Source organism: Podarcis raffonei, chromosome 14 (assembly GCF_027172205.1).
Source record: "Podarcis raffonei isolate rPodRaf1 chromosome 14, rPodRaf1.pri, whole genome shotgun sequence".
In the NCBI taxonomy this organism is placed as follows: Eukaryota; Metazoa; Chordata; class Lepidosauria; order Squamata; family Lacertidae; genus Podarcis; species Podarcis raffonei.
Window position 1 is genome coordinate 38,431,440 of NC_070615.1, and position 14,560 is coordinate 38,445,999.

The window sequence follows — 14,560 nt, forward strand, 5'->3', positions numbered from 1 at the left end:
AACAAACGCGCGCACACACAGAGAGAGATCTTATGATTGGCTGTCAAATAAAATTGCACGGTTCTTGGGGATAAATGGTTGATTCCAGCCCCATTCCGCGTACTTCCAAATGATAACTTATGAGATTTGGTTTTAATAAAAAAAAAGAAAAAAGATAAGATAAGACAAACACAGAAGCAAGAGCTTGGGAAAGTTGCGCTTCTATTTTGCCAAACATGGCATGATTACGAATGCCCTTTCATTTGGAAGATTTCAGACACCTCGAATGCAAATTCAAAACCAGTTCTGGCCAACTAATATGTAGAGTTACTCGGGCAAATCCACTCTGCTTAGTCTACCGCCAAAAGAAGAGCTGAGCAAAAGGCACATTCAGAGCTTCAGCTTTTCATACCAAGAATCTAAGCTTAGTCAGTAGCTAATTTTTGCTACTTTCCATTGCCATCCACTCCGTTTCCTAAAGAGACAAGCCAGGAAGCTGAACAGTCTTAGTTGAAGGATTTATGAAGTCTACTACAGGGTACTGACAGCGTCACCACAGTCCTGTCAGGAGTTCAGCCTACACACGAGTAGGACCCTGGCAGAGACACATACCTGACTGGCATGTTCCCTCCCTCCTGGTCGATCGTTCGGGAGCTTCATAAGCTTTCTTCAGCCCGAACATCACAGCAACCGATGCCAACCGACACCGGCACACTTAGGGATCCGCAGAATTTGAGCATCATGTGTAACAGACCTCAGCAACACAGCATTTTGGCTAATCTACTTTATTTACACACACGGAGCACTGCAACATGGCTCCCTCTCTCTCTAGCTTCAGACAGCAAAGAGAAAAAGAACAAAGGACAATAGTCCCCCTTCACGGAACACAGTAACACAAACATCCTGTCTTCGTCACTTCCCACTCTGTGGAGTCAAAACATATACCGACAACAATCCCATGACTGCAATCATGGAGCAGGAATTCTAATGAGTCCATGCCAGCTGTCCAAAGAGTAACCACATCCCCAGAACAAGCATTCTTCTCAGCTGAACATAGGAAGATGCCTTATACCAAGTCAATCCACTGGTCCATCGAGCCCAGGGTGGGGAACCTCTGTCCCATGGGGCAATCCTGGTTCTCTGGGGGGGTCCCAGCTGGCCCAAAGAATGACACCCACCCGTCCATCAGTTGTTGCCACTGGGTGACATCAGTTGGTGAGCAGAGGGTTCAATCCTGCAGGATGATGCTTTGCCAATGTGTTCCCTGCAGGAAACACGCTAGCGGAGCAGAAGCCGACCCCTACATGGGCAGCTCAACTCTGAGAGGTGAGTGGGACTGCCCACCTATCAGTCACCTGACATCAGATGATTGGCAGGTGCATGGCCCCACCCACCTGGGAAAGCTGGCTTGCAGGGGTGGGAGAAGATAAAGATCTGGCCCACCAGACTAATTTGGCTCCTCAACCCCAATGAAGTTTTTTGTTTGCAGGTGTTGCTTGGATTCACATTGCACCTACAAATGGACTTCAAAAGGGGGTTCCTAGCCCACCTACTTTCAGCAGCCAGAAACACCATAACCAGACACTGGAGAGACCTGTCAGGAGTAAGCATGGACCAATGGTACCAAATAGTATGGAAAACAGCCCTACTAGAAAAATTAACCAATAAACTGAAACTGACATGGGGACAAACAGAAGAAGATGCCCTTTACCCCAGTATCGCTCCCCTTTATCACATACACAGCCCAACAAGACAATGACAATAATCCACCAACAGCATACAAATCAATATGGCTAACCTGATCCAAAACACCCACCCACCCCACTCACACACGAAAACAAAGATCACCAAAGCCAATCACAAACAAACAACCACACCCTAGGCCAACCCCAACCTCTCTCACCACCAAAGAAACACAAATAAACAGCAGAGAACCTGCACGAGCAACGCTGACACCAAACCCTACATACATTAAGCAAAATAGAAACATCGCCACCCGATCCCCCCCACCCCCACCCATCTTCCCCCCTCCACCCCTTCCCCCCCAATGTCTCAACAAATGGAACTGATTTGTAAAAATGTTACACAGAAAAAATACGAGAGACATTACACATACTTCTGTAAAACAAGTATTACGCCAAAGAATAAACGGACATAAATCGGACATCAAGAATCACAAGACAGAGAAACCAGTAGGAGAACACTTCAATCTCCCAGGACATTCTATACAAGATCTCAAAGTAGCTGTTTTACTACAAAGGAATTTCAGAAATAGACTGGAAAGAGAAGCTGCTGAATTGCAACTCATTACCAAACTTAAAACCATGGAGAGACCTGGTCTGAACAAAGACATTGGATTCTTATCTCATTATACATAACAAAGCCATTTTTCACCTTCTCACCCCTTGCTTTTTCCTGTAAGACCTATTGCAGTCGTTAAGAGTCGTCAACAGGCTCATCACAGCTATCTGCCAGTCACCCATTCCCACCACCCTTCTGAGTAATACCCCTCCCCACCTTCTCACTATATAGAGGGATCTGGCAACTTCTGTTTCAAGTGTATCTGAAGAAGTGTGCATGCACACGAAAGCTCATACCAAGAACTAACTTAGTTGGTCTTTAAGGTGCTACTGGAAGGAAAAAATTTTTTTGTTCTGTAAAACAAGAAAATCTTTAATTAAAAAGAAAAAGAAAAAGGGGGTTCCTGGAACCACTGGTCAGCTAATCAGTACTTATAGCGAGCTCCTTTGAAGGTGTGTGCACCCAGCAACGATCAGCTGATTGGTGCTGAGAACAGCCCGCTTTCAAGCTGTCACCTGACATCACAATCCCTACTTAAGTGCTTCAACAGATGACATACAGGACTGTTGACTCAGCTTGGGATTAGGACAGAAAGACTGTTCCAGGGGGTGGAGAGACCCATAATTTCAGCCTAAAGGACTCTCTTGTTTATATGCTACAACAGCCGATATTCAAGATACTTTTGAGAAGTGTGGTGCTCGAGTCTCTCTTTGTTATTCGAAATTTTGCAGCAAAGGCTTAGATATATTTGTTGCTGCACTGAGGCTGACAGCTGACCTATTTGTATTAACACTGAGCGATATCACAAACTTTCTGAGAAATGTTAAAACACGCCTGTGTTCCGCAATCAACCTAGGAAGACTCCAGTAGAAATGACTACAGATGGAGTTACTACCGCATGTATCAATCAGCGAAAGGTGAACGGTGACAGGTTTTTGGAACCAATTTCAAAATCGAAACCAGCAGAGTTGCATTATGGAGCACTGGAGCATCAACAAGACAACAACACCAAGCAGAGAAAGAAAAAAAGCACAGGAAACCGGTTTAACAAAATCTATTGAGTTGCTTACTCATCATTCAAACATAATCCATCATCCCTAAATAGCACAAAACTCAGTGTTGTTAAGAAAATCTATTCACTCTTTTTTAAAAAAGAAAAGAAAGAAAGAGATTGGAATAACATATTGGGAGAGAGTTTGCAAGACACAGAGCTTACTAATTGGGCTGACCTATTCCAGAAGAGAGAGAAAATGCACATGCTGGACTAGAACCTTGGGAACCAGGGTTCAAATCCTCAGTTCAGCCATAAAGCTCACTCTTGGGCCACTCTTAGTCTAAACTACCTCACAGGGTTGTCGTGAGGATAAAAATGGGGAAGGGAGAACCACGTACCACACCCTAGAGCTCCTTGGTGGAATGGTGGGATACAGACATAGCAGTACAGTGGTGCCCCGCAAGACGAATGCCTCGCAAGACGAAAAACTCACTAGACGAAAGGGTTTTCCGTTTTTCGAGCTGCTTCGCAAGACGAATTTCCCTATGGGCTTGCTTCGCAAGATGAAAACGTCTTGCAAGTTTGTTTCCTTTTTCTTAAAACCGTTAATACTGTAGAGTTGCAACTTGACTTCGAGAAGCAACTCATAGCAAGTGGTGTGGTAGCTTTTTTTGAGGTTTTTGAAGACTTTGGTGATTTTTGAAGCTTTTCCAAAACTTCTTTTGCAGCCATTTGGTAAGTTAAACTTTTAAAACTTTTTGGGGGGGGGTTGGATTTTGGGTTGGGGTGTTTAGAATTCAAGAACTTGGTGTTGGGGAGGGGTTTGCAAGAATCTGGAAGCTTGTGTGTTTTTTTCTGCATTTTTATGATTTTCTGTGACCATTGAGCCACTCTGCTGTTTTTTTAAAAAAATTCTGGGTTTGAATTTCTGTGTGCTGGGTGACTGGGGGAACAGTTGGGGAGGGGTTTGCAAGAATCTGGAAGCTTGTGTGGTTTTTTTCTGCATTTTTATGATTTTCTGTGACCATTGAGCCACTCTGCTGTTTTTTTAAAAAAATTCTGGGTTTGAATTTTGAAATGCTCTTTACAGTATGTGTGACTTTAAAGAGCACTTAATAAACTCTTGTTGTACCAAATTTGGCTTTGTTTGGACTTTTTTTGACCATAGGAACGCATTAATTGAATTTCAATGCATTCCTATGGGATTTCGTGCTTCGCAAGACGAAAAATTCGCTAGACGAAAAAACTCGCGGAACAAATTAATTTCGTCTTGCGAGGCACCACTGTAAAGAAATAAAAGTGCAACAAGCTAAGAGGAGATATCAGATTCCTTTTGTGGAGTTTCTATTTCCAGTACCCAAGACAACATTTGATCCCTGCACCCAGAAGCAAGGTCCTAAAGAAATGGGACATCAACAGTGATAGGGCTGGTTGCAGCTCCCTTTGCAAAAAGCATCATTCACTGGGTGCTGTCACGCCTGTGTACAGCACTCAAAATTGGAACTCTGAAATAAAGGCAAAGACTGGGCTCTGAAGGATAGAACATAGGTCTTCAACCAGTGGGTTGCTGTTGCCACCATAGGAGATTCCAGCTGAAGCTGACCAGACCAAAGGAACACTTCATGTGAGTTTGGACTAGGGCACGTTCTTGCGATTAGATACTCACTGTATCCATTTCCACAAGTGTGGTGATGTGGCAGGAGAAAAGAACGAACCATTTTTGAAAAATAAGATACACATTTTTGGCCAATCAGGTGCTCATGCCTCACCGCAGAACTAGTTTTCATTCAGTAGTAGTTCTGGCATTACACCACATACATTTCTTTGCAGATTGTCGTTTTAGGATTAAACAAGTGCATCATTAGCACTATTAAGTATAAATCCAAAGTGAAAATATGAAAGCAGGTCCTATGTTGCAGCTCGGGAATCGGGAGGTGGGACTCGGGTCTAGACCAGCTGAAGACCACTGGGGTGGAGGGTTGAGATCTAAGGACCACCCAGAAGCTACCAAACTTGGTTTGCTCAACCTAGAACAGCAAAGTTTTTGTGGCTTGGGCCGATTCACAGTCCCGCAGACGCTGCGGTGGGCTGGAGTGCGCACGCACATGCAAATGCTATTTCCGGCACTCCTTCTGGTGCGGAGGAGGCGTGCGCAGCTTCCCACTGGCTGCAGCCAATGGGAAGCCAGTCAGCATTGCGGAAGGTGGTCCCCGCTCTGCTCTGATCCGGTTTAGCGCGGCGTACGGGAGCCAACCAAGCGGGCGGCGGGGGTCCATGAGCCGGTTAAACGACCCCCATGGGCCACTTGTGGCCCATGGGCCTTAGGTTGCCAACCCCTGACCTAGAAGAAAGCACAGCTGGAAGGGGGCAGCGGCTGAGCCTAACATCCACATAGGACACAATCTTCCTTGAAACCTTAAATATTACAGCAGAGCTTGCAGAGGAAAGCATATGAATGGTGTCATCCTCAGTATGTTTTGTTCTTTGCCCGCCATATTTTGGTGAAGTTGCATCTAGCCCTACTTGCACTGCCGCTGCGTAGTTTCTCTTCATTTCAGTGGAACACTCCACACAAATGTGTCGACATGGTTCAGCCAAATGGGTTCTTGTGAATATTATGTAGTGGGGGGGGAACACCCTGAAACATTTGTTGTTGCTTTAACAGTGATTTTTTCTTTGTTTGGAAATAATAATCTCACTAAACATAATATGTTAACTTGTATCAAGGTAAATACAGTGGTACCTCGGGTTAAGTACTTAATTCGTTCCGGAGGTCCGTTCTTAACCTGAAACTGTTCTTAACCTGAAGCACCACTTTAGCTAATAGGGCCTCCTGCTGCCACCGGAGCACGATTTCTGTTCTTATCCTGAAGCAAAGTTCTTAACCTGAAGCACTATTTCTGGGTTAGCGGAGTCTGTAACTCGAAGCGTATGTAACCCGAGGTACCAGACCCAGGGAAGCCATATCACCCACACTTCCCTACCTTGCTAAGGCCTGGATCTTCACGGTGTAGCGCTCTTCCTGCTCGGAAACTTTCTTCTTCAGGTTGTCGACTTCTTGCCGAAGCCCCGCAGAATGCTCCATCTCTCCGTCGAGGAGGTTCCGCAAGGAACTGAGGGGGGAAAGGGCACAGCATTATGGACACAGCACTGTCCATCATGGCATCACACTTGTCAAGGCAGCCCTGTTTCAGTATTCATTCATCCATTAAACTTATTTGTCGCTCGTCGCCTGAAGGTCTCCAAGTGACTTACAGAAGAAGAAGATAATACAATACATTATACCCTAGGGGGAAAGGGTGGGGGAAATTACACAATACATTAGCATTTCATAGAACATAACATCCAGGGGGTGGTGGGGATATACTAGCTGTATAAGGTAGAGGGACCCCTGACCATTAGGTCCAGTCGTGGCCGACTCTGGGGTTGCGGCGCTCATCTTGTTTTATTGGCTGAGGGAGCCGGCGTACAGCTTCCGGGTTGTGGCCAGCATGACTAAACCGCTTCTGGCGAACCAGAGCAGCGCACAGCAGTTTACCTTCCCGCCAGAGCGGTACCTATTTCTCTACTTGCACTCTGACGTGCTTTCGAACTGCTAGGTTGGCAGGAGCAGGGACCGAGCAACAGGAGCTCAACCCGTCGCGGGGATTCAAACCGCCGACCTTCTGATCGGCAAGCTCTAGGCTCTGTGGTTTAACCCACAGCGCCACCCTCAAATAATAAACAAAGCGATACTCTGGCCCACTAACTAGCAAATAAACAAAACCTCAACCTCATCCTAATCCAAATATCATTCATATCAAACCGACACTTCCCCCCCCCCCTTTAAGCTCCCCACACAGAAGTCTGGTGTGAAGGCCAGCTGTTACAAATCAATGGTGTGTAAGTACAGGGTCCTTCAGGGATGGTCCAGAGGTCTCCTCTCCCTTCAGGAGAGAGCCGTAGCAAAGCAGGAAGATGGTAACACAAGTTTCACCTGCTTTGCAGTTGACCTGGTTTCTGCTCCTCTCCTGCTTCTGGGTGTGTGTGTGTGTGTGTGTGTGTGCCTGCCTGAAAATTTATCTTCCCCTTTGATGTCAAGGCCAGCTGTTACAAATTAGCGGCCCAGTTTCCTCCAGGAATGGTCCATCACCCCTCCAGGGACAGAGGCCTGTGGCCATCTGGGTACTGTGGGACTCCCACTCCCATCATTCTTGACTACCGGCCATGTTTGGCTGGAGCTGTTAGGAGTTGCAGTTCCACAAGAACATCTGGAGCAGGCATCCCCAAACTCGGCCCTCCAGATGTTTGGGGACTACAACTCCCATCATCCCTGACCACTGGTCCTGTTAGCGAGGGATGATGGGAGTTGTAGTACCAAAACATCTGGAGAGCCAAGTTTGGGGGTGCCTGATCTGGAGGGCCACTGGTTTCCTAACACTTCTTCCATAAAGGGAACAGAGCTCTCATGTGTGCTGCACGTATCTTTGGCTTGCCACAACTAGGCATGTATAATTTTCCTACGATTCAGAGCCCTTCATTCACCTACAGTGTCTCGAGCATCTGCGTATAACAATGGGTTGTGACTCGGGAGGCAACGTCTCGATGAATCTATTCAAAAGGTGTCATCGTACAGGACGGAATGCCTCTACTGGGACGGTGCTGTCTGCAGCACATGCATGCGCTATCTAAAAACATAAAGACGTTGGCTCCTCCAGAATTACTGCTTTATTCATATGCAAATGAACGGCACTTGAAACAGATTATTAGGAAACATCAAATGGTATGAACATTCAGCAACGATTATTCAAGATGCATACCTCTAGCGATGACTCATTTCACGTTTCCCCCACCATTCCTTACTGCTTATTGGTTTAGCAGAGAGGGACACAAGGACCACGATATACGTTTACTCCAGCGCCAGTGTAAAGGGACCCCAAACCTGTACAGGTGTGTTTCACTCAGGGTTGCTGAGCACCGGAGGAGCCTTTGCACACAACTAAGTGCACAGGGCTCCCTTCACGCTGGTACCAAACACAAGACCAATACGTGCGCTAGCATGGAGGCAAAATTAGTGGGGTACAAAGGCAGAAGTCTGGTGGGGCAGCATCCTTTTGACCCCTTCACATGCAAATGCAATCCAGGAATACTCCTCCCGCCCTAATGCTGTGGATATGGCATCTTAGCATGAGCTTGACCAATGCACTGCACTCTGGTTACCTGCTCTGCTCTTCCAGTTCATGCTTCCTATTCATCATGGCCACAATGGCTTGCCGAAGTTCAGCTGCGGAAGAAAACAGGGGGCAGGGAGAGAAATGGAATATATCACTCCAGTTACGTGTCTAACACAACGAAAGCTCTGAAATTCATACCCGTTACCAATGTGGTGTTTTGCTTGGTGGTGGTGGTTTTTAATGTATTGTAAAATTTAGAACAGAGGTGGAGAATCTCAGGCCCAGGGGTCAAATGCAGCCTTCCAAATCTCTTTGTCTGACTTTCTAAGACTCTCCCTCACCCCTGACACTCCCTCCCAGACTATGGTTACTAGATGTCCCCGTTTCCCGGGGACAGTCCCCGGATTTACAAGTCTGTCCCCCAGACAAAATCTGTCCCCGGAATGTCCCCGGATTTCATTTAATGTCCCCGGATTTATATTTTAAGTGTTGTAGATTTATTAGTAGGGAATGAATGTTGTGTGATTGGTTCAATGGCACAAGGCACATCATATGGGGACTTCCGGCAAGGCAAAATGGCAGGTGCCACAGCAGTGAGCAGCTCCTGAAGCCAGCCAGAGCCAACGACACTACCACGCTGGCTCTGGGCTGCTGAGACTGCCGCTGCCACTGCCGAGGGGGAACCAGGGATGCCCGGCCCATCAACTGGGGAAACCGCTGACCCCCCCATGACCCAAATCAGGCCGGGAGCAAGAGCGCCCAGCCACCTGGCCAACTGCCCAGCAGTGCTCCAGGGCCAGTAAAAACCCCGGAGCCGACGCAGGGAGAAGGAGCAAAGGAGAAGGAAGAGAAAGAGGTAGGCGAAAAAAGAGGAGAGCCCCGACCTTGCCACGCTGCTGCTGCCACTGCCACCGCTGAAGAAGAGAGGTAGGAGAGCACCGGGAGGGCAAGGACACGTGGCCGTGCCCAGGCCTGACCCGAGCCTACTCCATGGCAGATAGCGCTCCAAGAGATCAGGCCGGGGCCCAAGGGAAGGCCGAGTGACAGAGGAGACCCAGAAGAGAAGATATTACTTCTTAAAAAAAATTTAAATGATTTTTTTTTAAAAAAAATTCTCTTTTCAAAAAAAAAGTGTCCCCAGATTCTTTGAAAAAAATCTGGTAACCTTATCCTAGACTGCTTTTGTCTGCCTGGAATGAATCCTTAAACTCTGATCATGACTCTCAGTTGCCTGAAGGTCAAAGAGAGTTGTGCAAGTGTACAAAGGTGCCCCCTGTACGCAGGTAAATTTTGCATTATTGCTCTGCCCCCTTTTGCCTCTGGCCCCAGCCACTAATGGCATGTGGCTCGCAGAAGATTGCCCAAGAAGGGACTGAAAAAGCTTTAGATGAATACCTAAACCACAACCACCCTGCCTGCCTGCCTGCCTGCAAGCTTTTGGAATCAAGAGAGAGGCTAAATAATTTCCTCCGCAGATATCTGATGTCCGCGACATTTGTGTTATGACTCCCAATAAGCAACCAGGCCACGGTGGAAAATAAGGACTGTCCGAAAGCACCACTGAGTCTTGGAACATTTCGCTTCCAAATGGCTTTGTCTGACAGATTGATCAGTAGGAGCAAGAATACAAACAGAACTCAGAAGAACGTGTGCTCAGGAAGAGACATGCTTTAGTACAGATGTACCACTTCTCCAGGGCACGTTATTCATTTAAAAAACTCTCGGTGGCTAGTCAAGGATTAGATAAGGATAGTTCACAATCACCTCTTGAGAAGGAGCTGTAAAGTGAACTCATCTGTCAGCATATATCCAGATATACTCTTGGCTAAGACCTTATTCTCAGATTGCTTCTGTAGCTCAATGCCAGAATATAAATTTGATTTCTCTGAGTGGTGGTGGTTTTTTCTTTTTAATTTACAGATTAATCTGACACATTATAGGGAACAGAAACATAACAGCTTATAGGAAATAACATAGGAAAGCTTTAGTCCTGCCCCAAGAACCTTGATAAAGGGGACACAGCTCTTGTATACAGACATTTGAGCAGTTTTTAATACTGGCTTCTTCTTGTTGTTGTTTAAAAAATGGCTTAGAATCTAAAAAATAAAATGGGCTCTATCACCTAGTGATGGCCTCATCCTATGGCCATATTTATTGGGGAGGAGTTGTTGTTGTTGTTTAATTGTATATACATTACACAATGGCAGAAGTAAAAAAACGAAAACCAAAAACCTACTCCTTGCTTCCTTTCTGTTGATGAAAACGTTACTCCGCAACAAACAAGAAGAAGAAGAAGAGTTTGGATTTGATATCCCGCCTTTCACTCCCCTTCAGGAGTCTCAAAGCAGCTAACATTCTCCTTTCCCTTCCTCCCCCACAACAAACACTCTGTGAGGTGAGTGGGGCTGAGAGACTTCAAAGAAGTGTGACTGGCCCAAGGTCACCCAGCAGCTGCAGGTGGAGGAGCGGAGACGCGAACCCGGTTCACCAGATTACGAGACTACCGCTCTTAACCACTACACCACACTGGCTCTCAGCAATCCTATGGCTCTTTGCTCAGAAGGAAATCTCACTGGTTTCAATGGGACTCACTTCCAGGCTTGTGCACAGGACTGCAACCTAAAGCAATACTTTCAAGACTGGTGTTTCGGGAAGATTGGTGGATTTAAGGCAAAGGGGGATAAGTTCAGTGGTAGAGATTCATCTGCCTTGCATGCAGAATTTCCCAGGTTTAGTCCCCAGTAGCATCTCCAGGTAGGGATGGGAGAGACATCTGGCCCCCTGGAAAGCTGCTGCCAGTCCGTGTAGACAATACAGTATGCTCCTAAGCGATCTGATGCAGATAAGACCAGGAGAGTCGCTACGCTTTTGAAGAGCGGAAGTTCTTTGAGATGCGTTAGCAAAGCACATTGGACAAAAAAGGGGGAAGAGGTGCTTCCAGACTTGGCAAGGAAAGAAACGAGGAGCAGAAAGTCCTCTTTCAACAAAACATAGGTTGCAACCACTGCCTTTAAAACATAACAAAACACTGCTGTCAAAAACCACTTGTAGCTGTGGGTCTTGTGGCTTTTATTATCACACAGTACTTCGTATTATACACCTGCTACATGTTTATGGAAGTGAGTGGCTATGCAACCAGCTGGAAGTCTCCCTGCTCAGAACCCGTTCCCTAGTAATAGAAGGCTGGAACGCCATACATTAAAACAAGATACTTTGCAAATGCATATATACATAGACATAGCCACTGCCATTCAGTGTAGACAAGTGCTGAGCCAGACCAAAGCTCTGATCAACACCAGGCAGCTAATATGCTCCAATGTATTTCACCATTATTCTATATTAATATATTTCAATTATTCCAATTTGTCACAGCATCTGGGTACATATTTGGGAAACTAACAGAAAGTTGTGGATTCACAATATGCTAGTTGCTTCTGTTTACGCATGACTACTGCCTGCAAGCCTGCTTCTAATTATGGTTAGAAACTGTGGTTTGGCACTAACTACAGTTAGCAAAATTGCCAGCACAAAGATAACACGACCACAGTTAGCTGCAAAATAGAAAGGGGCAGATGGATGAAAAGGGAGAATCAAGCGAGCAAACGGGGCTAAGAGATCAGACAGTGTTAATCTGCAGTAAGCCACTGTGAAATATAGGAAACAGAGAGCGCCATGGCTAGAAAGGTGAAAAAATTCTAACTTTCAACAGGCTTTTACTGTTTTGTTTTATTGCTGAGGGTTTTGGTTGCGATTTTTAGATGGCTGATTTTTAGTTGGATTATAGTGGTGTTTGTGCTGTTTCCCTTTTGATAGTGTGTGTTCTTTCTGTTTTTTCTTATGCTGCGAGTGCTCCACAGGCAGAAAAGGAGGGCATAGCTTAGGTCACAAGCACACCCTACATTTAAAGCACTCTTATACCACTTTTAACAGTCATGGAGAATCTTGGGAGCTGTAGCTTTGTTCAGAATGCTGACCTCACAGAGCTACAATTCCCAGCACCTTTAAACTACAGTTCCCAGTATTTCCCATTACAGTTGTACCTCGGGTTACATACGCTTCAGGTTACAGACTCCGCTAACCCAGAAATAGTGCTTCAGGTTAAGAACTTTGCTTCAGGATGAGAACAGAATTCGTGCTCTGGCGGTGCAGCGGCAGGCCCCATTAGCTAAAGTGGTGCTTCAGGTTAAGAACAGTTTCAGGTTAAGTACGGACCTCCGGAACGAATTAAGTACTTAACCTGAGGTACCACTTTACTGTTTAAGCGGTGTAAGAGAGATTTACCTGCATGGTGTTGGTTGTGACCTCACTTACGGGAAGCCACGTGGCACCAGGTTAAAGTAGGTCAAGCTTTCACTCTAGGGACCCTCCTGATGTTTTGAACTCGCAACCCCCATCATCCCCAGCCAGCACAGCCAACAGAACTGTAGGCCAGCAACATTTTGAGAGCCACAGGTAAGCCTCACTCTTATTACCAGGAGTCTGCAACTGTCACTAGGAAAATTAGAGCAAATTATATAGCCAAGGTAGTCACCAACTGTAAAGGAGATGAATTTATTTGACCCTATCTACATCAAGCTATATTCTACCTTTATCACCAAACTCCGAATATAATTGCACACAGTATTAATTAACATTATTTTTAAATATATTAGTGGCCATGTAATGATTTTAGCCTATAAATTTTATTGTTTAATGTCCTAACCTGTATAGGTAAAGGTAAAGGGACCCCTGACCATTAGGTCCAGTCGTGGCCGACTCTGGGGTTGCGGCGCTCATCTCACTTTATTGGCCAAGGGAGCCGGTGTACAGCTTCCGGGTCATGTGGCCAGCATGACTAAGCCGCTTCTGGCGAACTAGAGCAGCGCACGGAAACACCGTTTACCTTCCCGCCAGAGCGGTACCTATTTATCTACTTGCACTTGACATGCTTTTGAACTGCTAGGTTGGCAGGAGCAGGGACCAAGCAACGGGAGCTCACCCCGTCGCGGGGATTCGAACCGCTGACCTTCTGATTGGCAAGTCCTAGGCTCTGTGGTTTAACCCACAGCGCCACCCGCATCCCAACCTGTATATTATGGTACATTTATAGTTCTGTTTAGAGTAGGTAATGTCTTGACAATATAAATGTTTTAAGTTTTTTGTATTAATCCAGCATATTTTCTTTTAATTGTTGAATGATTCTGTGTACATTGTGGCTGCCTTTGGCTGTGTGCAATAAAACTGACTGACTGACTACCAGGAGTCCAACACTCTAAACACTAGATCAAGGAGGCTAAACTACCCGCTTTCTGATGTGCTTGACCTGCAACTCCCATCAGACCCAGCCACCATAACCAACAGTCAGGGGTGGTGGCAGTCATAGCTCAACAACCAATCAACATCATCTGGAGGGCACCAGGTTGGGGAACGCTGGAGTTAGAGTGGTGATTGGACCACAACTTGAGACCACTGCAAGTGACCACATAAGTGCCCAATTACTATGTGGAACCAACTTTGCTTCAGTTTTCTATTAGGACTTTTATTTTATTTGCAAACCATGTGTGTTAAGCGAGGAATTCCTACACCGACTTCGGGAGACACCCTCTTTGCTTAAAAGGTGAGCCAGCGTTTATCTTTGATGTTTAATGTCTCCTGCTCTATAGGTACCCTGGGTTGACCTTTGATGTTTAAGGGTTTAAATCAACTTCCAGGATAGCTGAAAATGAGGTTAAATATCACCCACGAAAGCAGAGAAAAATTATCCCATATAATGTTTTTGCTAAATTGGCCAAGAGTTAGAAGCAGCAAGTGAGAGCAGGAGCAATTGCTCCCCCTACTGGTGACCAATATTTTAGCGCCCTGAACAAGGAAGACTCAAACAATTTTTTAATACTCATTGGAAGAAAGCTTTTACTGCCAATCTATGGAAATCTATCGGCTGCCAATCGGTTTTATTTTTAAAAACTGTTTTGACAAAACAAGCTCTGCATTCCAGATATTAAACCTCCCTGCCACGTTGCACAAACAAATTCAGCACCTAAAAAATAATGGCAGATGCAGATTTGGATAAATCATATATAAATTCCCAGCCTGTACTGAATGTTTATGGCAGGTTGAATTTAAGGCGCACTTTCTAAATTTCAGCTCCAAGAGC

General features: G+C 45.7%; 1 protein-coding gene across 6 annotated transcripts in view; it reads right to left on the reverse strand.

Moving 5' to 3' along the window:
- Positions 1-14,560, reverse strand: part of SNX29 (sorting nexin 29) — a 213,788-nt gene that overhangs the window by 170,032 nt on the left and 29,196 nt on the right. For all 6 annotated transcript variants that reach the window (XM_053364008.1, XM_053364009.1, XM_053364012.1 and 3 more), the window contains 2 exons: positions 8,474-8,537; positions 6,259-6,387 (listed from right to left, as the gene is read on the reverse strand). In XM_053364008.1, coding sequence (XP_053219983.1) covers positions 6,259-6,387; positions 8,474-8,537 — 193 coding nt within the window. The remainder of the gene's footprint in view (positions 1-6,258; positions 6,388-8,473; positions 8,538-14,560) is intronic.